Source organism: Saccopteryx leptura, chromosome 7 (genome assembly GCF_036850995.1).
Source record: "Saccopteryx leptura isolate mSacLep1 chromosome 7, mSacLep1_pri_phased_curated, whole genome shotgun sequence".
NCBI lineage: Eukaryota > Metazoa > Chordata > Mammalia > Chiroptera > Emballonuridae > Saccopteryx > Saccopteryx leptura.
This window is the reverse complement of record NC_089509.1, coordinates 94,323,586-94,345,938: the sequence shown is the minus strand read 5'-3', so window position 1 is coordinate 94,345,938 and position 22,353 is coordinate 94,323,586. Positions and strand designations below refer to the sequence as shown.

At 41.9% G+C, this 22,353-nt stretch overlaps 1 protein-coding gene across 5 annotated transcripts in view; it reads right to left on the bottom strand.

Annotated features, from left to right (window-relative positions):
* The window catches only part of PIKFYVE (phosphoinositide kinase, FYVE-type zinc finger containing), an 87,838-nt gene that overhangs the window by 32,032 nt on the left and 33,453 nt on the right, over nt 1-22,353 (bottom strand). For all 5 annotated transcript variants that reach the window (XM_066346654.1, XM_066346657.1, XM_066346655.1 and 2 more), the window contains 11 exons: nt 21,673-21,732; nt 19,794-19,923; nt 19,138-19,318; nt 17,148-17,222; nt 14,027-14,134; nt 10,362-10,502; nt 9,428-9,554; nt 8,043-9,205; nt 6,422-6,522; nt 5,160-5,231; nt 3,108-3,279 (listed from right to left, as the gene is read on the bottom strand). In XM_066346654.1, coding sequence (XP_066202751.1) covers nt 3,108-3,279; nt 5,160-5,231; nt 6,422-6,522; nt 8,043-9,205; nt 9,428-9,554; nt 10,362-10,502; nt 14,027-14,134; nt 17,148-17,222; nt 19,138-19,318; nt 19,794-19,923; nt 21,673-21,732 — 2,330 coding nt within the window. The remainder of the gene's footprint in view (nt 1-3,107; nt 3,280-5,159; nt 5,232-6,421; nt 6,523-8,042; nt 9,206-9,427; nt 9,555-10,361; nt 10,503-14,026; nt 14,135-17,147; nt 17,223-19,137; nt 19,319-19,793; nt 19,924-21,672; nt 21,733-22,353) is intronic.

Genomic DNA, 22,353 nt, shown 5'->3' with positions numbered 1-22,353 from the left:
TTGATGTGCATTTAAGTCATTACAAGTTTTTATTTTGATGATGCTCTAATGAACTTCCTTGTATATACTTATAAATATCCATGATTATTTCTTTGGAATAAATTAATAAAAGTAGAAATTGATAGGCCAAAGGACATGAACATTTGTGCAGTCTTTGCCACTTTTTGCCACACTGTTTTCCAAAACAGGTGCCCTGGTTTACACAATCTTCAGTGGTGTCTGAACACCAATCCTCCAGCTTTCTTACCAATCTCAGGAATTCCAAATCCTTGAGATGTGATTTCTTGAGAAAGAAATAGAAACACACTTCACTGGCTTTTATTTATACTTCTCTGACTACTAATAAGTAAAATTTATTTGCACAAATCCACTGGTCATTTATATTAAATTGCTTTGTCATGCTTTTTGCCCATTTTTTATTATGATAGCTTACAGAAATTTTAAGATTACATATATTAATGTTTGGACATATAGTCTATAACTTTGACACACAGATGTTTTTCATTTTGGTGTAACAAACACTGTTTAACCTTTTCCTTCCTAGCATAATCCCAAAGACAGAAGATTTCATTTTAAAATAAAGTGACTATACCAAAGCAAACAGTATATAATGATCAAATGGAAATCATTCATTTAATCACTGGTATATCCAGACATTCTACAACAAAATAATACCAGCTGTCTAACAGAAACAAAAGGCCTATAAAAGCAAGTATAAAAAATAGGACTGTTCATTGCAAGAAATGATATCTTGGCTGAATGTTTGTTACAGCAGAAGGCACTGTTTTTTCCCTCCTCAACCACTGACATCAGTGTAGAACACACTGTGATTTTACCTGTAATTCCCATATGAATGAGCCTTCCAAAAGCACACTCTAAGCCAATTAAGATACCCATAAAGTTAAATTTGGCACATGCTCACTGCAAACAATTTGGATAAAAAGTATGTATTAAAAACAGAATATTGATACCAAATACTTCCTCTAGAGCAGGGGTCCCCAAACTTTTTACACAAGGGGCCAGTTCACTATCCCTCAGACCGTTGGAGGGCCGGACTATAAAAGAAACTGAACAAATCCCTATGCACACTGCACATATCTTATTTTAAAGTAAAAAAACAAAACGGGAACAAATATAATATTTAAAATAAAGAACAAGTAAATTTAAATCAACAAACTGATCAATATTTCAATGGGAACTATGGGCCTGTTTTTGGCTAATGAGATGGTCACTGGGCCTGTTTTTGGCTAATGAGATGGTCACTGTCCGGTTCCATATTTGTCACTGCTAGCTGTAACAAGTGATATGATGCACTTCCGGAGCCGTGATGCGTGCGTCCCACATCACTGTACATGAGTGACACCGTGCTTTGAAGACCGCCACATACAGTACTCTCACTGACCACCAATGAAAGAGGTGCCCCTTTGGAAGTGCGGTGGGGGCGGATAAATGGCCTCGGGGCCGCATGCGGCCCGCGGGCCGTAGTTTGGGGACCCCTGCTCTAGAGTTATACATAAAATGCGTATAGAAGAAATAAAACATGTGGTTCTTTTCTCAAGAATGTACATGAGCCTGGCCTGTGGTGGCACAGTGGATAGGGCGCCAACCTGGAACACTGCAGTCACCAGTCTGAAACCCTGGGCTTGCCTGATCTAGGCACATACGAGTGCAACCAAAGAACAGCTAGAGTGAAGCAACTACTTCTTGTCCCTCTCTCCTTCTCTCTGTAAAATCAATAAATAGTCTTTAAAAATAAAAAGGAATGTACATGAAAAACCTGTATAGATCAATTTAAACATGGCCTCGCCTTGTATGGGAAATTAATATGCTATATTTCTTTTATTAGTCTGACTAGCCATAGAATGGAACTAAATAAGAATGTACTAGCAATCCAATTTGTTACTCTTAAAGCCATGATTTAATATTACTAATTTAGTGATCAAGGTTATCTATTCTGTAACAAATGAAAAGTATATAATCAGCCCTATGCTTTTACTTCTGGCCTAGTTTTCATAACAGTTGAAAGGCCCGCTCTCCTCTGGCTGACGCACACCAAGGGTTAATGTCAGAGCAAGAATAAACCTAAATGGATCTACGGGATTCCGCCTAGCCCCCCCCCCCCACTCCCACCACCCTGAGGCTGGTAGTTTTCATTCTCGGACAAGGCCAAAAGGACAACCGGACAGGAGGGATGTGTAGGCACCTGTTTCAAAGAACAATAACTCCAGTCTATTTCAGAGACCAGTAACTCTAGTTTACAAGTCACTTGCTAGCTTCAGTTCCTGTAACAACCAAAGCAGCAGACTCTGACCTTCAGATATGCCAGCTCCAGATTTGCTAGCCTTCACCCAGTCATTTTAACAAACTGTGCTGGCCTGCACCTAGTCTGCTCAGCAAAGAACCCTCAACCCTCTCCTTTTGATTACTTTGTTCTATTGTTTTGTTTTTTCTCCTCCTCCCTCCTTATAAAAAAAAAACCAAAAAAAAAAAAAAACCTGCTTGCATCAAAATATGAAGATGGGCTTTAGTGGACAAGAGTCCCCCCACTTTCTCAGGCTGCCAGCTCCTGCACAAACCTCCTTCCTTCTGCACCAGTCCTGCCTTTCACAAGTCTGGCTTTCACTGCCGCAAGCGGCTGAACCTGTGTTCGGTAATAATCTGTACCTCTTAAGATACTAATGTGGGTATAAGCTCAAACTTAAACTAACATCCCCACATACTATAATTATGTGTTACAAGTCTGTCCTCCCCTGGAGGGCAGGAGTCCTACATTGCTCTTTTTTCTATCCTAGGGCCTCTCACAGTAACCAGAACACAGATGGTGCTAAGCAAGTGTTTGCTGAATGAATAAACAAACAAAACTGAGAATTGTAAAGACATAATTTTCATATATTATGGTACCTAAATTTTACATAATGACCAATAAGTTCTAAATCTTTAAGAAACAATCATTAAATGGCACATACAGCACTGGAAGGTAACATAAATAAGGAGCCCAATGACAAATAACACATTCAAAATAATAGACCGCTGTCCTTCACAAGAAAGAACTATACATTAAAGCAATAAATAGTACATGAACTATTCTAGGCACAGAGCACACATACCTGTTTGCAGATTCTGCACCAGGAATAGGTGAGAATTGTATGCTGATATCCAGGTACTGGCGAATCCAACTCTTTCAGGATTATCTGTACGCAGCCTTGGCCATGGACAAAGCGCCGAATGTGATGTACCATGGGGGTATCACAGAACATGCTGGGACACTGATAAGAAGGCCTTTGACAAAAAGAAAGGCCTCACATTAACCATAAACAGAAAAGCGATGTGTGATGAATACCGTCTAATCAGAAGCACTGTCAAGAAAGCGCAACACCCTGTTTGGAGTAAGGGTGACTGGGACGACCTGTACTGAATTCCACCTAAAAGCACTGTGTGGGGCCTAACGGGGAACATGCATCCTGTCTTCAACTACAGCACGGTGACAGTTTCCACTTGTTAAGTACCTTCTATTTGCTGAGCATTTTAGAAATATCATCTCATTTCACCTATTAAATTTCTTTCACCCCTTACATTTCTGAAGCTTGCTATTCCCTATAAAGGGGGCTGGTAAAGATCAGCTGATTCGCTCTTTGAAACACAAGTGGCAGGTGCTAGCACCACGTCTGACACCTGAGATCCTATGCTTCTCTTGCTTCTCATTTGAATCACTGTAAAGACATAAATCTTTGGCCCTGGCCGGTTGGCTCAGTGGTAGAGCGTCAGCCTGGCGTGCAGAAGTCCCGGGTTCGATTCCCGGCCAGGGCACACAGGAGAAGCGCCCATCTGCTTCTCCACCCATCCCTCTTTCCTTCCTCTCTGTCTCTCTCTTCCCCTCCCGCAGCCAAGGCTCCGTTGGAGCAAAGATGGCCCGGGCGCTGGGGATGGCTCCGTGGCCTCTGCCTCAGGCACTAGAATGGCTCTGGTCGCGACAGAGCGACGCCCCAGATGGGCAGAGCATCGCCCCCTCGTGGGTGTGCTGGGTGGATCCCGGTCGGGTGCATGCGGGTGTCTGTCTGACTGTCTCCCCGTTTCCAGCTTCAGAAAAGTACAAAAATAAATAAATAAATAAATAAATAAATAAATAAATAAATAAATGACATAAATCTTTAAAAAACAAGTAGCACCGCCTGACCAGGTGGTGGCGCAGTGGGTAGAGCATCGGACTGGGATATGGAGGACCCAGGTTCGAGACCCTGAGGTCGCCAGCTTGAGTGTGGGCTCACCTGGTTTAAGCAAGGCTCACCAGCTTGGACCCAAGGTCACTGGCTTGAGCAAGGGGTCACTCGGTCTGCTGTAGCCCCCTCCCCGTTGGGCACATATGAGAAATAAATCAATGAACAACTAAGGAACCGCAACGAAGATTGATGTTTCTCATCTCTCTCCCTTCCTGTCTATCCCTATCTGTCCCTCTCTCTGACACTCTCTGTCTCTGCCACACACACACACACACACACACACACACACACACACACACACACAAAAGCACCTTAGGATTGGCAGGATGATTAGATGGGCAAGATTTGAGGAATAAACTAGACAAGACATCCAGGGTTGAGCATGAAAGAGACAACGTCCTTGCATGGTACACTCCAATGTGTGGTATGCAAGTGAAGGCCACACAACAATACCAGGGTTTATGTTTTCGGCTGAAATTCTAGGCATCAAAAAAGCGTAAGTGGGCCCTGGCCGGTTGGCTCAGCGGTAGAGCATCGGCCTGGCGCGCAGGGGGACCCGGGTTCAATTCCCGGCCAGGGCACATAGGAGAAGCGCCCATTTGCTTCTCTACCCCCCCCCCCATTCCTCTCTGTCTCTCTCTTCCCCTCCCGCAGCCAAGGCTCCATTGGAGCAAAGATGGCCCAGGCGCTGGGGATGGCTCCATGGCCTCTGCCCCAGGCGCTAGAGTGGCTCTGGTCGCTGCAGAGCGACGCCCCAGAGGGGCAGAGCATCGCCTCCTGGTGGGCAGAGCGTAGCCCCTGGTGGGCGTGCCGGGTGGATCCTGGTCAGGCGCATGCGGGAGTCTGTCTGACTGTCTCTCCCTGTTTCCAGCTTCAGAAAAATACAACAAAACAAAACAAAAAAAAGCGTAAGTGGAACATAAAGAGAGGATTTGTTCTTACCTGAAACAGTATCTCTCTAAAAATATTCCTAATGTAAGATCATTCTTTCCATAAAATTCCATTGTTACAATCCTAAAGGAAGAAATCATTTTTTAGTAATCTTAGTAATGTATCACAAGACTTACCACACAGCAAAGACATTTCATGAGACTACAAACTGATTATCTGTTAGATGTGCTTATAACGTAACACTGACACCGGTAAAATTCTTTTGTAGTCACAGAACAGGTTTTACCCCAGCCAGCTGATAAATGAGTCTGGACTAGTCACATACGTATCTTATCCACTCCCAGTCCATTAGGGCCTTACGGAAGTAGTATTTAATCAGGATGCATAAACTATAATATTAAATGAGTAAAACTGATCTGAGTCAGAAGATATAAAAGTTTCCTTTCAGAGCCTTAAACCCTGTCAACATGCAATAGGACTCCTGTCTCCTGCTCTCTAGCCCACACCTTACTGAGCTTGGAGAACAGCAGCTCCAGTTCTTCCAAGACAGCTAATTCCTAGCTTTACATCTAACTTATAAATGCCCACAAATAACACAGTTTAGCTGGACCCCTGTTGAAACCCACATCTTAATCAAGCCTTGACCTAAGGAGTCCATAAACTCCCAGAAGACATTCCTGTGGGCTCCCTCAGCCCCTTGTCAGCCGGCTCTGGCTCTACTGAGACTGGAAGAATCCCTGATCTCACTGGTAGAAACAGGAGTTCTGCTGGCCAAAACTGAAATATGCAACACACTGTCATGGAAACAGTGCTCCAAAAACAAGCAGTTACGTTCCACAGTACTTTTAAAACTAAACTATGCAATAACTAGGCTTTTGTGACTTATCATTTGAAACAAATAATTTAAACATTATAAAATGTGTTTCTAGCAATCTACTTAGAATTAAGTTTTAGAAGAAAACATAGCAAAAGACTGTTTCTAAGAAAATAATGCTTAAAGGAAATCTGCCTAAATTATACATTATTGTCAAAAGGCTTTTGTATCAACTTTCTCGCTTTTATAACAAGTTTCTCTTCCAGCCTCACGTTCCTTTCACTCTTACTTAAAAGATCATCTCATTTCCTTCTACCCATGAACAAACAGAAGTTTCACATTTAACTCATACATTCTAAAAGTTCTACCCACTCATACACGATCATCAGCATGCCATGTACCGAGAAACAGAGTCTAGTAGTGGCTGAACTGTCCTGTCAAGTTGCCGGGATTCTGTTTTTAGGTCAGGTGCACTAGTGCGGGGGGACACGAACCGTACCAGGGACTGACACAGGCGCTGGGCGCGTTGCTGGACTGGGTGGAGGAGCTGCTGAAGAGCACGCACAGCCGCTGGTGGTTGGCGGGGTTCAGGCAGTCCACCTGGAAGAGAAGGGCAGGGCGCGCGGAGGTCGCAGCACACGCCACACCCGGCGCACGCGCATGCGCTAAGACCCGCCACATCTCACTCGATTCTTAAAGCCTCCTATCTATCTGTAGGGGTTGCGCTGAGAATTTAAAACTGTCAGTAACTATAGGAAGAAGAGTAGTTTGTTTTTGCAATAAAACAATCCAAAAAGTTTAAGTGAAACTTAAAAACACAACAGCTGTCTAAATAGCTTGTTTTCTTCAATACCATTTAGTTTTACAAAACTGCATTAAATTATTTTGGAAATAGGTAGTTAATTATGAAACAGCATGAACTAATGTCTAAATATAACATCAATTTGAGACATAAAGCTCCTCCTCCTTTGAGGCCATCTGACCCCACCACTCCCAAATTGACAAATTTGACTGTATGGTCAAAAACCATGCCTTCTTATTGCTAGCTCACACACATATGCACACAGAAAGCCCCACGTCAGTACACACAGGTGATTGCTTTTATAAAAATGGGATGCTGCCACATGTATCGAAACACAACTTGCCTTTTAACACTTGAATATACCACAAGCTCTATCTGGGTCATTAAATAAGACCCAATTCATAGTTTTTACAGGAAACAATTAGAAATAATGCTTCAGTAAACATCCTTGTACATATATTCTTATAAATCGTAAGCATCCTTATAAAAAATGCTTATTCATATAGGAATCAGTTATAAAAGACAGGAATCCTGAATCCAAGGTGTACACATGCTCACATGAATAAAAATCTATCATTTTTTTATACATTAGCATAAATGTACATAAACAGGAATTAACATTAAGTTTATTGTATTTTTTCCCATACCTCATGAACCATGGCTCTTAGCACTTTCCTTTTGGCCAATACCATTAGTATTTGGCACTTCCCTGAACACCAGCGAGATTGGACATCTTTTTATTTGCTTTATTAAACAAGTGCCTTTCCTCAGCTAGAGATGGATTTGTTCATTAGTTTTATTGCCACTGTTATCAATAATGTGCTCATGAATGAATCTTCCTTAATTTGCCCTCAATTTTTGTTTAAAAGGTAAAGATAAAAGGCACTATCATAATTAAATAACAATGCAATGTTTTATGTTTAAAAATAAATAAATCTATCATAAAAAACAAAACCCCTTCATTTCCTACAATAAACCCATTGCCACTCTCCCCCTCACTCCTGATAAAACAATCAAGGACACGCCACCCCACCCCCAGGTCACCCTGCCAGGAATGTTAAGCAGGTCCACACTTCCCCTCCCTCAGAGCTCTGGGAAATTTACCATACGCTCAGCTTGAAACCCTCAAAATAGTTGTATTACATTATATTCCTACTTCATACATTTTAAAGCAACACCTAAGACCTAAGACCAAAAAAAAAGCATAAAGGAAATATTTAATAAATCTGTGCAATTTGCCATATTTGATTTTTGCACCCTGACAAGAGTTTTTATTACATTCTAAATTGACACAAGCATGAAAGGTGGGCTTGCTCACCTTTGCTGACCACATTGCATCGCCTGGAATCAAGCCTTTCTCTTCGTCGCTCTCAGTCTTGCTTCCTGACTTGCCACTTGGAGGACCTGATGCATCCTTTGAGTAAGCAAAAGGGTCTGAATTTTTCTGAATTCGTCCTCCTCTGGCCCGATAGTCGGCCAGCATTCTACCCAAGCTCTGGCTGTCACCTAGGTGCTCGGCGATTCTCGTGCTCACTAGCTCGTGTGAGGGCAAGACCTGAATAGATCTGGCCTGAACACTTCCATTCATGCCCTGAAGGCCGGAGAGGTCCCTGAGCAGCTGTTTTTTCCGCCTGCTCTCCATTTCTTTGAATTCTTTATTAAGAAGAGGAGACCAGTAAACCTGCTCTGCAAAATAATCCCGGGTAGAGCACCTCATCCCCTTTTCGGTTAAAAGGAAGGGCTCCCGGAATGTGATTACTGGGGAGATGCAGAGGATGACATCTTTCAATTCTTGTTTAAAGACCACAGAATAAGTCTTTCGTTTATCTTCAGAAGAGGTAACTTCCTCGGTCACATAGAGTCCAGTGTCGTCCTGTAGAGGGTCCCTGAAGGCTCTCATCTGGCTTCTGGCATCCTGTAGCTCATCTGTTTGCTGCAAAGCCTCAGGCTGCTCGCTGCCCAGGGCCCCCGGAGGGTCGTCCACATGGAGCGGCAACAGGGCTTCAGGCACTGATGGAAAGAGAGCATAGGGGATGCCTGCCGGGCAGGCGGCCGGGGCATGGGCATGCTCTTGATGCTTCCCAGGGGCAAGCTCCTGTGGCATACTTCTATTTTCCTGGTCCCCCTTCTCAAACACAAGCCTGGGCTCTAGCAAACTGCTGTCATCAGAGGGCAGGAACTCCGCAGGAAAGTCAGGCTCCCGGGGGTGGGGACTTCCGCTGAATGGCTCTGGTGTGGCCCCTTCATCCTCCTGCCCCTCGATCAGAGAATGAAAGGAAGGGTTTTGTGTCAATGTAGGAGGCATAGCGAATTCATCCATGAGGAAGGAGATCTCCAGTTGAGAATGATATGCTACACAGATCATAAATATTAGGATCTCCTTAACTCGAGCCAACTCATAATCAGAGCCTCCTCTAAGCTTGATTGTACAGCCCAGGTGCTGTGGACAGCCTTCAAAAAACATCAGTGTTTTGGTTTGGTCTACAAATAAACAAACAGAAAGTTAAGAACAGGTAGCAATCCTGAAGTCCAGACAAAATGAATTCACTAAGTTAATATCCACAAGTAAAAAGATCATGCTGCCTCTCCTCATTTAACCACTGCTCAGAGACAGTGCCTACTAAGTAAACACTGTACTACTGATTAGGCTACTAATATCCTCCGGCCCCCAAATCAGGAGAATCCACGTTCAAGATTACTCACCATTAGGCAACTGAAACATCTGCATATAGAATTTGTGACAGGTGCCCAGGTGGGGTTTTGTAAGCAGCTGGTCCATCGACATCACTAAATCACCTTGGGTCATCCGACTGATTCGTTCTAAAACTTGCTAGAACGCAGAAAAGCATTATATTATAAAATTAGAGAAGAATAAAACTCTTAGTAAATTTAATCTAGGAAAGTAACAAGAAATTTTTTAAATGACCTTCACAATGAATTTCTTTAATTTAAATAATTATATGACTTTTTCTGATTCTAGATTAGCCTACATACAGTTGCTTAAAAATCACAATATGCCCTCTAAAATAAACCATACCGATCCTAGTCACGTTATCAAAAGGCATTTAAGCATCACGCAATGGCACAGGAGACTGCTGGGGGGTTGGGGAGAACTTCTGAAGAGAGTAACTTGTCCAGGGAGAGAACATTTTTTGCTTGTATAATTCCCCAAACAGTAGGAGGGCTCAATGCATACTACTTAACTAACGTCTGTTACATCTTTGGTCTTGCAGATCCCTATAACGAGTGTTACATAATCAGTCATTTCTTCCAGCCTGAGATCCTCCAGTCAGAAACTGTGAACCATGCCCCCGTCCTACCATCCACACATATGGTGCAGCAAAGAAATATAATCAACGGCCGCTGCATGCCTACTACACATGCACATAAACTTTTTAAACTGATTTTAGAGAGAGCGAGAGAGAGAGGGAAGGAGGGAGGGAGAGGAACATCTGTTAGTTGTTCCATCCATTTATGTACTCATTGGTTGAATCTTGCATGTGCCCTGACCGGGGATCAAACCTGCAACCTTGGAGACTCAGGATGAGGCTCTAACCAACTGAGCTACCCTGCCAGGCAACATGCATATAAACTTAAAAGCAGTGATATAAAATGATAGAAAAAAAAGAAAACTCACTGATTTTACATTAATGACCAAGGTAATGCCATGTTCCAGTAACATGTCCTGGGCAATCCGGGACACTGTTTTCTCTACCAGAACCAAGGTGGGTCGAACATCAACTATTCGCTGAACATAATTCTTCAAGAATTCCCTTTCCTAAAGAATATAATCAGAAATATTATATCTGGTACAGTTTAAGATCTAGACATTAAAATATCAGCACAGTTTACCTATTAATATCAATCTCAGTTTAAGTTTTCTTTGTCCATAAATAAGTCTATAAGCAAATCAATTCAGACACAACAGAGAATATTATTCATCTTTCCCAACTGTTGAATATGTTAATATGAGTTTCAGGAAAAATTCCATGCTCCAATTCACTAATTTTACTTTGAAGGATTTTTACTTCTTAATAACCTGTCCTATAAAAGTCATGAATCCAATTAGCTAGCTCTCAGGGGTTAAAAAAAAAACCAAAAAACCCCTAATCTCACAACCCCTAAAATGAAAGCATCTAAGTGTTTTTAATATAGTTAAGGATTCCCCCTTTTGCATTCTGAAACTAACCAGAGCATCTACTCTTCTGAGCATCAGCAAAAGTAATTCTTTAACAGGTGCTATCTCAGCTACTCCCTAATTTCAGTCTTCCAACAGACCATAATCTACCTAGAACAGTTATAGTTAAAAATTAAAACATGGCCCTGGCCGGTTGGCTCAGTGGTAGAGCGTCGGCCTGGCGTGCAGGAGTCCCGGGTTCGATTCCCGGCCAGGGCACACAGGAGAGGCGCCCATCTGCTTCTCCACCCCTCCCCCTCTCCTTCCTCTCTGTCTCTCTCTTCCCCTCCCGCAGCCAAGGCTCCATTGGAGCAGGGTTGGCCCGGGTGCTGAGGATGGCTCCTTGGCCTCTGCCCCAGGCACTAGAGTGGCTCTGGTCGTGACAGAGCAACGCCCCGGAGGGGCAGAGCATCGCTCCCTGGTGGGCATGCCGAGTGGATCCCGGTTGGGCGCATGCGGGAGTCTGTCTGACTGCCTCCCGGTTTCCAGCTTCAGAAAAATACAAAAAAAAAAAAAAATTAAAACATAATTTTTAATACAGTTATATGACAAAGGCTTATTTTCAAAGCAAATAAATAGTATAAATAACAAGCAGAGTTAAAACAATATAATTAATTGTTTCATAAGATTCTGGGCTCAGACAGACAACAACTGAACTGAACGTGCGAGCCCGTCTGTCCCTGCTGCCCATCTGCCCGAGTGAGCGCTCTCCGAGTAGGACCGTGTTCCTGGTCAGTGCCGCCAGGAACGGGTGAGCCTGGTCCCTGGAATGAAACTGCGAGCCCGTCTGTCCCTGCTGCCCCATCTGCCCGAGCGAGCGCTCTCTGAGCAGGACCGTGTTCCTGGTCAGTGCCGCCAGGAACAGATGAGCCTGGTCCCTGGAATGAAACTGCGCTGTTACAGAATACATTTCTTCCCGCCTTTCACTGTTTCACTGATAGAAACTGTATGTTTTATAATTCTACCATTCTTCACCAAACTGGAATTGAGTTTATTTGTACAGCTCCAATAAAATATAACTAGGATAAGCTGACTTGATTTAAGTTTCTGGCTTCTGATACAGGAATGGCAAATATATTTCCCCTCACTTCCAACTCCAATCAACTATTACAATTGTACAGTAGACACCCTGGTACAAAAGGCGGTCTGGGCCAGACTCCACAAGTAGAGTATCAGGAGGTAGGTCATGGGCACAGAGCAGAGCGCTGGCGGACCAACAGCCCCCAGCAGGGCCAGCCTGGGGAAGCCAGGAGAGAGACAGAGGCTAACTCCCCCTCGCCCTTGGTTTCCCGTTCTCCTCTTTCTATCCACTGTCCAGCTTCTCTGATTATTCGGTTATTCCACACTGAGTAGCCAAAAAAAAAAAAAAAAAAAAAAAAGAAAAAGAAGAAAAAGAAGGAAAGAAAGAAGGGGGAAGAAAAATCTCAAATCAGCTGATATTTTCTATCAATTCAAACTAAAAACTTTAGTGGGGCAAGAGTTAAAGAAAGGCATTATAAACTATGTTTCAAAGCACTGATGAATAAGATGCTGTAGCTTATATGAGTCAAACCATGTTTTTTAAGAACATATTTACTCAGAGCATACTTCTCTAACATGAAAACTTCAGTCTGTTCCCTGACTGCAAGAATGAAGTTAAAATGAAGTAGGTAAATTTAAGTGTAAGCATTTTGCAAATAAATCTGTGAATTTCAATTACGTAGTTCATCACTTTCAAGACAATTTTACACTTTTTAACATCTCTGCGATCAGAATGTGTCTTTATGACAAATGCAGCTGTGATCTAGTTCTACAAAGTCTTCTGCTGACACCTTTCGTGAGGTCAAGGGAGCCGGCACCACAGTACCTCAGATTCTGTGAGTGGTAACTGTGTTTCCCCTTATTCCTTATTTCAGTTCTCTACTGAAAAGTCACAGTAAACCAGAGCTAGAAGGGATGGTATAAATTAGTCAAAAATTCTCCTGTTGACTGATACAGAGCTGAATTCCAAAGAGGAAACGGCCCCAGGTAACAGAGTTCATTGAACAACAGAACTGTTTCATAAACCCTGGTGCCTTTCACCACAATCAGTTTCTTCTGCTGGTGTCTATGGATTCAGTACAGAAGTGATTGTTCCTTCCACTCGTGGGAAAATGGGCTTATCTCCTATGAATTTTCAAATAACGCTTTCCCTAAATATTTCCGGAAGTGAATATTAGCATTTCTGCTACAATTAGATATGTACATTCCCAAAAGCCTCCCATTTTGAACACGCACAAATTAAAATTAATATCATTTATGGGATAAAAGGGTTTGGAGCAGAAAACTTCTAAAACCTGTGCAACTTCATATGCAGAGCACTACCAAAACTGATAACTGGCACCCTGAGCAGGAACTGGGACAGCCCGGGCAGGCAGCTCAGCACCGCTGGAGGCCGCCTCCAGGGGAATCTAAAATGCACAAAAGCAGCTGTAGTGGTCGCCCTGGAAATGGAGCTCTGAGCAGCAGACAGTAAGTCGCCCGGGGCCAGGGCTGCACTCTCCAGGGAGCCAGCGCTTGGAGCAGCAGCTTTGTCATTTCCTAGAACAAGGTGAAAGGGTTTCTGCCCGTGCAGCCACAGAGCTGCGGGTTACCATCCCACCGCACCCATTCTGGGCCCCCTTCCTCATGAAAAACCGCATGGAGACTAACACAACTTCTACTGGGCACTATTCCCATTTACCAACTGAGTATAAAACTAACAGATGTTCTAGAAACGTGTATGAATAGAAAAGACTGCCTTAAAACCAGGTATTACCATTGGAAACCTAGTAAGTTAGAGAAATCCTTAAAGCAAATCAATGACCCAAGTGAGAAGAGAAACCAGGAACTGGGTTTTCAATTTTTTTTTTCGTATATTCCCCAAAAGTCATGTGGTTCCCTTTAACACTTTGAACTCTAAAAATAAGAAGAGACAGAAGTTCTCGTAACCTTCTGAAGTATAATATATGAAAATGTCTTTTATAATAAAAGTTTTAAATAAAACAAAAGCAATTAAATTTCTTTGTCAAATTTCACCAGCTGAAATGAATTATAAGAGTTTGCAAGCGTTATTGTGCATAAACATCCTTCTACTTTACATTATTGTTTCAGTTAAAAGTTCTTACCTGTAGCACAATAGGATCAATGCATGTAAATTTGGTTTCTTCTCTGTAGAGATACTCAATGGAACATTTCAACAGAAGAATTTTGGGATTTTTAATACAAGAATTCATCTATAAAACAATAAGCAGTCTGTTAAAGCTTTTAAAGTTTGCAGTTTACAGACCTTCTTTAGTCATAACTTTAAATTTATACTGTTCCTAATTCCTCTTAAATCGATTACCATATTTCCCCATGTATAAGACGCACATTTTTTTCCAAAAAGTTGGAGTCTAAAAACTGAGTGCGTCTTATACAGTGGTTGTAGAAGTGTGGCATTTCAAATGCCATAGAGGGAACCGAGGACGAGGCAATATATGAAGACAGTGATTCATTATCAGACACAGATGAGGACAAACTAATGGATGGGAGTTTTGACAGTGATGAGGAGTTGTATGAATTTTATGATGAATAAAATGAGTTCAATAACTTTAGGTAATACATTTTTTTCAAATTTCGGGACCCCAAATTAAGGTGCATCTTATACACGGGGAAATACGGTATCTCATATACTCATATTATAATACTCTCATTTAGTTCTTTTGTGGTATTCTCTTACAGTTTTTCAAAGCAAATAAGTTAGTTCAAAGCAATACATGATTCTTCCATAACTGGCTTGTTTCACTAATGCTATTTTAATCTAGTCCTCTGTAATCTTAACTATTTTTTAATTTCTAATACTGCAATGAGTTATCAAGTCCTGGGTAGGAGGAAGGGGGCTTAAAGACCATCATTTAACATTCAAAAACTCAAGAAGTATGGAGGAGGGAGAAATGAATTAAAATGCCTGCTGAGCCTGACTGGTGGTGGCGCAGTAGATAAAGCATTGACTTGGGATGCTAAGGTCCTAGGTTTAAAACCCCAAGGTCACCAACTTGAGGGTGGGCTAATTTAGCTTGAGTTCAGGGTCGCTGGCTTAAGCACAGATCACTGAAATGATCCCAAGGTCATTTGAGCAAGGGGTCACTAGTTCACCTGGAGCCCCTGGTAAAGGCACATAGGAGAAGCAATCAAACAACAACTAAAGTGCAGCAACTATGAGTTAATGCTTCTCATCTCTCTTCCTGTTTCTCTACCTCCCTTCCTCCCTGTGTGCCTCCCTCTCACTAAAAAAAAAAAAAAAAAGGCCTGATAGATATATTTCTAATACAATAAATTTCCAAGCAAGCCAACTGAGTAACAAAAAGACTTTAAAAAAACAAACCTGAAAGCCTCCCCGGAAGCAGAGATTCTAACAATATACCCTAGGAATGTAACTGAAGACAGGCAAACCAGCCTACATGCTTCCATGGAAGTTTTAGGCCAACCAAGTTTGTAGACTACAAGCTGACAAATGGTCCTGCAAACACTGACTCACCAAGTAGGGAACTACAGTCAGGGCTCTTTTAGCAACTACAAAGTAAAGAAAGGCTATTTCTAAATATGGTCAGTGGGGCAAGACAGTCATTCATGCATGTTTCTACCACACCCACATGCCATTTTCAATTCCAGAGAAGAGCATAACAAATTTGCTTCTAAGTTCAACAAAGATCATTTGATCTGGCTTAAGTACTATTTTAATGAGTAATGTACTATCTTAGTAAGACTCTATGTAGAAATACTGGCTTTGGATCACTACTATAAAATAACATCAAATCTAGACATACTTTTATTTATCTACTGTCACTAACAATGCTTAGGAGGCTTAGTGACTTATAAAAAATAAATAATTAGTTTCTGCTTTAAAAAGTTAAAATAGGACTGTTGTTCATCCACCTAGTCCCTCAGGCTAGAAATCTGCCTGAGCTCTCACTGTAAGCAGTATCCCTAGAGGTGGGCTCAGGGTATCTATCTCTATTTTCAGTAAGTTTCCATAGTGATTCTGAAGCACAGCAAGGTTTAAGAACACTATCATAGATCCATGGCTTCCCAAGATGTGAAGACCAACAAACAATGCTGCAAACACCTGGAGTGCCTCCCATAAAAGAAGTGCCCCCTCTCTCATTCCCCCCCACTCCCACATAGCTAATCCTACTCAGAGTTTCTTGGGGTGGGGCTTAGGAATCTACATTTTTTTTAAAAAAATTTTTTTTAAGTGAGAGGAAAGGAAATAGAGAGACAGACTTCCTCATGCGCCTCAACGAGGGTCCACCCAGCAACCCCCATCTGGGGTAGATGCTCAATCAACCAAGCTATCCTCAGAGCCCGGGGCCAATGCTCGGACCAACTGAGCTATCCACAGTGCCCAGGGCCCACACTCAAACCAACAGAGCCATTGGCTTGCAGGAGGGGAAGAGGGAGAGAAGGGGCAGAAAGTGGAGAAGAAGCAGATGGTCGCTTCTCATGTGCCCCTGACCACGAATCAAACCCAGGACGTCCACACATCAGACCAAAGCTCTATCCACTGAGCAAACTGGCCAGGGCAAGGAATTACACATTTTAAACAAGGTCCAACCATGATCTGATGTACACTACACTTTGAGAATCAGTGACCTTCAGAATAAAGTTTAAGACGCTTAATGGGTACAAAGTCCTTAGCCTGCTTCTTCTAGCATCCTCTCCTTTCCCACCTTGCATCTTAGGATCTCCGAGTTTCCTTAATACACTGCGTTATGTCACCTGAATCCTTTGTGCTAGAGCTAGAAAGTGGCCTTGGGCCTGAGCCTGAAGGCAGAGATAGAAGGTGAGAAAGATAACAGAACATCAGTGACAGTTCTGCAGCCCAGCCAGTTTCTGTTTTACAAGAGAAAACAGTTTTAAAACGCTAGGCCTCCGAAGGACTCCAGTTCCACAGAGAAAGCCTGTCTCAGAAGTGAGGCAGGGACAGGGGAGAAATGACACCAGTACCCTATCATCGTGTTGCTCTGAAAGCCCAAACCTCCCTTCTCCTTCCTTCTTTCTTCTGATGAATTCCATTTCCGAATCCCAATCATTTTCAGCTCTGGGAGACTCCCTGAACCTCCAAAACTTCGCCCCCAAGGAAGACCTACTGAGTTGCTCCTCAAAGCCCATTCTCCTTTTCTTCCATGATTAGGGTGCTGCAATTTATTAACGTGGCACGAAGTCAGAGTTGCCTGAACAGTTCACTGTTGAACAGAATCACATTACCTTTTTATGTGCAATGTTCTTGGTACAAACAAATCCATTGACAACCACAGAATCAAACTTCTTTCCACCTGGGATCTAATGAAATAAGAAAACAGTAAAATTCAATGATATTTCCTTAGACTCCAGTCAGATAGATGCTATTATTAATTTCCATTTTTTTATTTTATCTATTATGTAATATAATCAGAATAAAAAGTTTCAGGATATAGCTCTTCCTTTCAACCAAAAAGTTTTTAGTATATGGGCTGCCACAGTGAGCACTCTTTCAACCAAAAAGTAATGGCATGTAGCACAGCTGTCTCTTTTCACACCCCCCACTCTCCAAAGCAGCGGCTGGTACTCCACCCATGTGACTGAACACACTGGTGCATTCCGGCCATTAAAACCACTATTAAGTTCAATATCATTGGTAATAAACACACTAGGACTCCATTACTATCTGCATAAAATAATTACTCACTGCTTTTCCCCAGAACAGTGACAGTAATCTGAGAACAGGCCTTCTCACAGATGACACATCAAGGAGAGGAAACAAGAAAGGAAGAAACTATATTTGTTTGGGCTCCCAACTCATCCCACACCCACCTCACCCATCCATTCACCTCTCACTTCTTGAGTGGCTTCCATGCCCCTTAAGTGCATTGCCAACAGAGTAGAGAGAAAACGTCCCTCACGGCAATGACCCTCTGATTGATTGATTGACTGATTGATTGACTGATTGATTTGGTTTCATGAGTGCATTTTATTATCTGCTGTTAGCAATCAGATACCAAAAACTGAAGCTTCTGTAAACACAGGAAGATTAAAGTAGGGAATGCTCACCAAGTACTTGTGATGCTTTTTTCAGTCAACTCAGATTAACTACTTTGTTTTGTATTGCTTGTTTTACTTTGTTGTAAAAGAAATTCTCTAAAGCACATCTGGGTTCTCAAAGGAACTTGGTGAAAGTGGCATTTAAGTACTGAAAAAAAAGCCTCAGGACATAGGACTCATAAACAGACTCTCTTTATCCAGGGAAGAGTCAGCTTTGGAAGAAGTTCTTGCTCACAACCTACTTCGATCACCTCCTCAAAAGCTCTCCATTTCGGCTCAGCTGAGAAGTCTTGTAAACTCATATTTATTTTGTCACAGCTGTGTGTGAAATATTATGTAATTATATCTTAATGACATCTAACTGCTAATAAAAAGTCATCTAGTTGATTTTGGTTTCCAAATGTGCTTTATAACCAACTCAGAAATAATATCTGATTCATGCCACAATTTGTTATATAGACATGTACTAGCAAATTTATGTATTACACTGCATGACAAACAAAGCAACAAAGTCAAATATGGGTGTGCTCATTTCCCTTGCGTTGACTGTATGAAGTTATAAGCATTATTCTTCAATCAGAACACAACTAGTTCACTGATGTCATAAAACGGACTTCTCAGTAACAACCCTTTTAGAGTACCATTAGGAGACAAATTATAATCAGGCCCACTTCATTAGTTCCTAGCATTAGAAAAGCATCAGCAGCCTGACCAGGTGATGGTACAGTGGATAGAGCGCCAGCCTGGGACGCTGAGGGCACAGGTTCGAAACCCCGAGGTCTTCAGCTTAAGCACAGGCTAATCCAGCTTGAGCACAGGCTCACCAGCTTGAGTGTGGGGTTGCCAGTTTGAGAGTAAGATCATAGACATGACCCTCTGGTCACTGGCTTGAGCCCCAAGGTCACTCGTTTGAAGCCCAAGGTCGCTGGCTTAAAGCCCATGGTCACTAGCTTGAAGCCCATGGTCAAAGGTTTGAGCAAGGAGTCACTGATTCAATTGGAGCCTCCCCTCCCCGGGTCAAGGCACATATGAGAAAGCAATCAATGAATAACTAAGGTGCTGCAACTATGAATTGATGCCTTTCATCTCTCCCTTCTATCTCTATCTCTATCTCTATCTCTCTCACTTAACAAAAAAAGAGAGAGAGAGAGAAAAGAAAAGGATTAGCAGAGCTCACTTTTTTGATGTGGACAAACTGACGGATATCCATGTCGTCATCATGGTTCTTCACGTCAGGTCGGACTGTCTGAACGACCTGGCAGACTAGTGATACAATGATGTCCCTCCAAGATGGTGACAATGACTCGTTATGGAGCAACTGTTGGAGTAGTGCCATCATGTGGTTATGATTAGCTGAACTACAAAAATGTTACAAAAAAGAATTTGCATAGTTAATCCTGCCAGAGGCAATCATTCTGAAGCTGCAGTAAGCAGTCTACAAAGAAACAGCCTATCAAAGAAGTTTGCATAGTTAATCCTGCCAGAGGCAACAATTCTGCAGCTGCAGCAAGCAGTCTACAAAGAAACAGCCTATCCATTCAGGCTCACAGGTAAAATCTTGTTGGCCTAGCTCATGTTTCCATTCTACCTGGGCTTAATGATTTCGCACATAAATAACATTGTGGGTATCTTCAGTTAAGACAACCTCTTTAATTTGATAAAAATTTTAACACCTAAATTACAGTGGGGCCAGACAAGCACAGTTTAGGGCTCTCGTTTTATAAAAAAATTTCATTTTTTATTTTATAAAGAAAAAAAGAACCACACGTATCCTATCAAGCGCTCAAGGGCTATACAAAGGGCCAGTGAAAACCGCGAAGCGCGTGGCCTTACAGCAGCCTCTCCATGGCCTGCTTCTCTCCATTCTCCTCCCGCAGCAGCTCCAGGTGGTTGTGGTGCCAGCCCAGGGGCGTGAAGGGCAGCTCCTTGGGTTTCTCCTCCACTCGGCGGTTAAACAAGGATTCTACATGAAGTGCAAAACAAGAAATTATACTTCATCGCCCTGCTGTATACCATCAACTTCCGACATTTAGAAACTGCCGATCTATCTTTTAAAAAATGTTAAGTTAGCCAATTCAAACTGTTGGTGTAAAAAGGCAAAGATATATAAATACATAAATAAAAGAATTAAGTCTATGTTAGATCATCAACATTTGCTTACAGCTAACGTCGGAGACAGAACTACGGAAAGTAAATTTAAATAAGCAACTAGGGCTCTCTAGTCAATAATTATAAGTACGGCTTCTGAGAAGAAAAGAAAGCGAGATTGTTACAGTCCTTTTATTTGTTTGGGACATTAACTAAGGAGGTTAATCTTCCCTATAAAACCACATTCAACAGACATCTGAATGCTGCCCTAACCTGTGAGGGGGGGGAGGGGAGCGTGCGGAGATGAGCCCCGCCCGCACGTCTGACCAGCGCAGGGCAAGAAATCTGCTGCCCTAACCTGGGGGAGGGGGGGGAGCGTGCGGAGACGAGCCCCGCCCGCACGTCTGACCAGCGCAGGGCAGGAAATCTGAATGCTGCCCTAAGCTGTGGGGGGGGGGGGGGGGGAGCGTGCGGAGACGAGCCCCGCTCGCACGTCTGACCAGCACAGGGCAGGTGCGCTGCTACGACAGTGCTGGAACGGGCTTTCTCTTTAGCACAACTTTTACAAGTCAGACCCAAAATTAACTACAGAGAAATAGTAAAACAGAATAAATAACTTATCTAAAATGTTGTACAATCTTTAAATTTTTAAAAAGAATAAAAATGGATCAAAATGAAAAAAAAATAAATAAATAAAAGATGCTCACTAGCTAAATGTGGAAATGTGATTAAATAAATGAAAGGAGGTGGGAAAAATTCTCTAACCCCCCTCTTAGAGCAGACCAAACAAACAAAGTGACTTCCAACTAAACAGTTCCACAGAATACACAGCAAAGCACGCATCTGTGACTTGAGGTACAAGAACTGCGCTTTAATTATGTAAATGGCCAGATGCTCGGAGGTAAACTTTAGAAACACTGCTAAGGTATAAGGTCAGCTGCAAGTGGCCTCCCTTGTATCAGCTTCCCCTACTTTCTCTTTTATTTGAAACCTTCCCATTATCTGAGCCCTAAGCTGTGAAATGGACCAATTAGGTAAGGATGTCTTTACTCCATAGTAAGCTAGGTAAGGAAGGTGTAAGAAAAGGCTATATCCTCATCTATTTCCTTTATTCGTCTCCCTGACCCCACAAAAGTTAGTTCTTTATCCCCTTCTGCCTACTGCCCTTCGCAATTTCACAGGGCAAGCAGCATCCTCAACCGGCTGAGATCTGCCTGTGTGGGGGCTTTCTGACGAGTTTGACAGTCAATGATATGCACACCAAAACTTAATATTATATTCCTGCTTTAGGAAAGCAAAAATTATTTATGCCTTACAAAAATACAATTCAAATCCTTTTTAAAAGCTTTTTAAAGTACTTTTTGGATCAGAGACCTTCTCGCACACCAAGTCCAAGATTATATTCTTAATTCTTAACATTCTCCAAGTTACTACACATTAACAAACTATAGAAATGATCCCTGAAAGTATAGTCTTAGTTATTACACATTAAAAGCTGTGTCCTGATGATACTAAAATAATGAAATATATTTTCAGTACCTACTCTGCGCCTATCAATGTGCTAGGACTATATCCTCATGCACAAAAGAGATAACGTTGCAGGTAGAGCTGTTGATAACATTACCTTTAATGAAGGCGTCACTTATTGAGAGCTGCTGTCCTCCACCGTCAGAAATCAGATACTCTGCATACCAGGAGAGAGGAGAGAAAAGGAAGAAAAGGGAGTCGTATGACTATAACACACCAGCACAATTACACAGAGAACACACCCACACGCAAAGTGTTACTCACTGTAAACCCTTCACTGCCCAGCCAATTCAAGAAAGCTTTAGGCTAAAATGTGTCTCAAAACTTCTTTCATACACTTCAAACTAAACCAACTAGACCTGAATAAATAACTCAGCAGAACCTTGAAACAGTCATATTACATAGAAACTTTAATAGATTTTTCCCTTAGAAAAACTGAACTGGTTAATGAAAATTGAGATCTTCAGTAATTTGCATTATAACCCTACAAAGTTATATAAGTTTTCTCACATATAACTGCATTACTTAAAAAAGAATGACTTTGTCTAAATACAATGTAGTTCACCTAATAAAAGATAGAGAAGCCACCTCATTAAACAATATTTGGTCATTTTTTTATTTCACAATATAAGCTATAAGATAAATTAATACAAAAGTAATAATATTAGCAGGAAATATATAACTCATCAGGATTTTTATTAGTTTTTTAAATTAGTTTTAGTTTTACAAAAATTCTAGCTAGACACTGCCAAATGGTTGCAATAACTGAACACGCTAT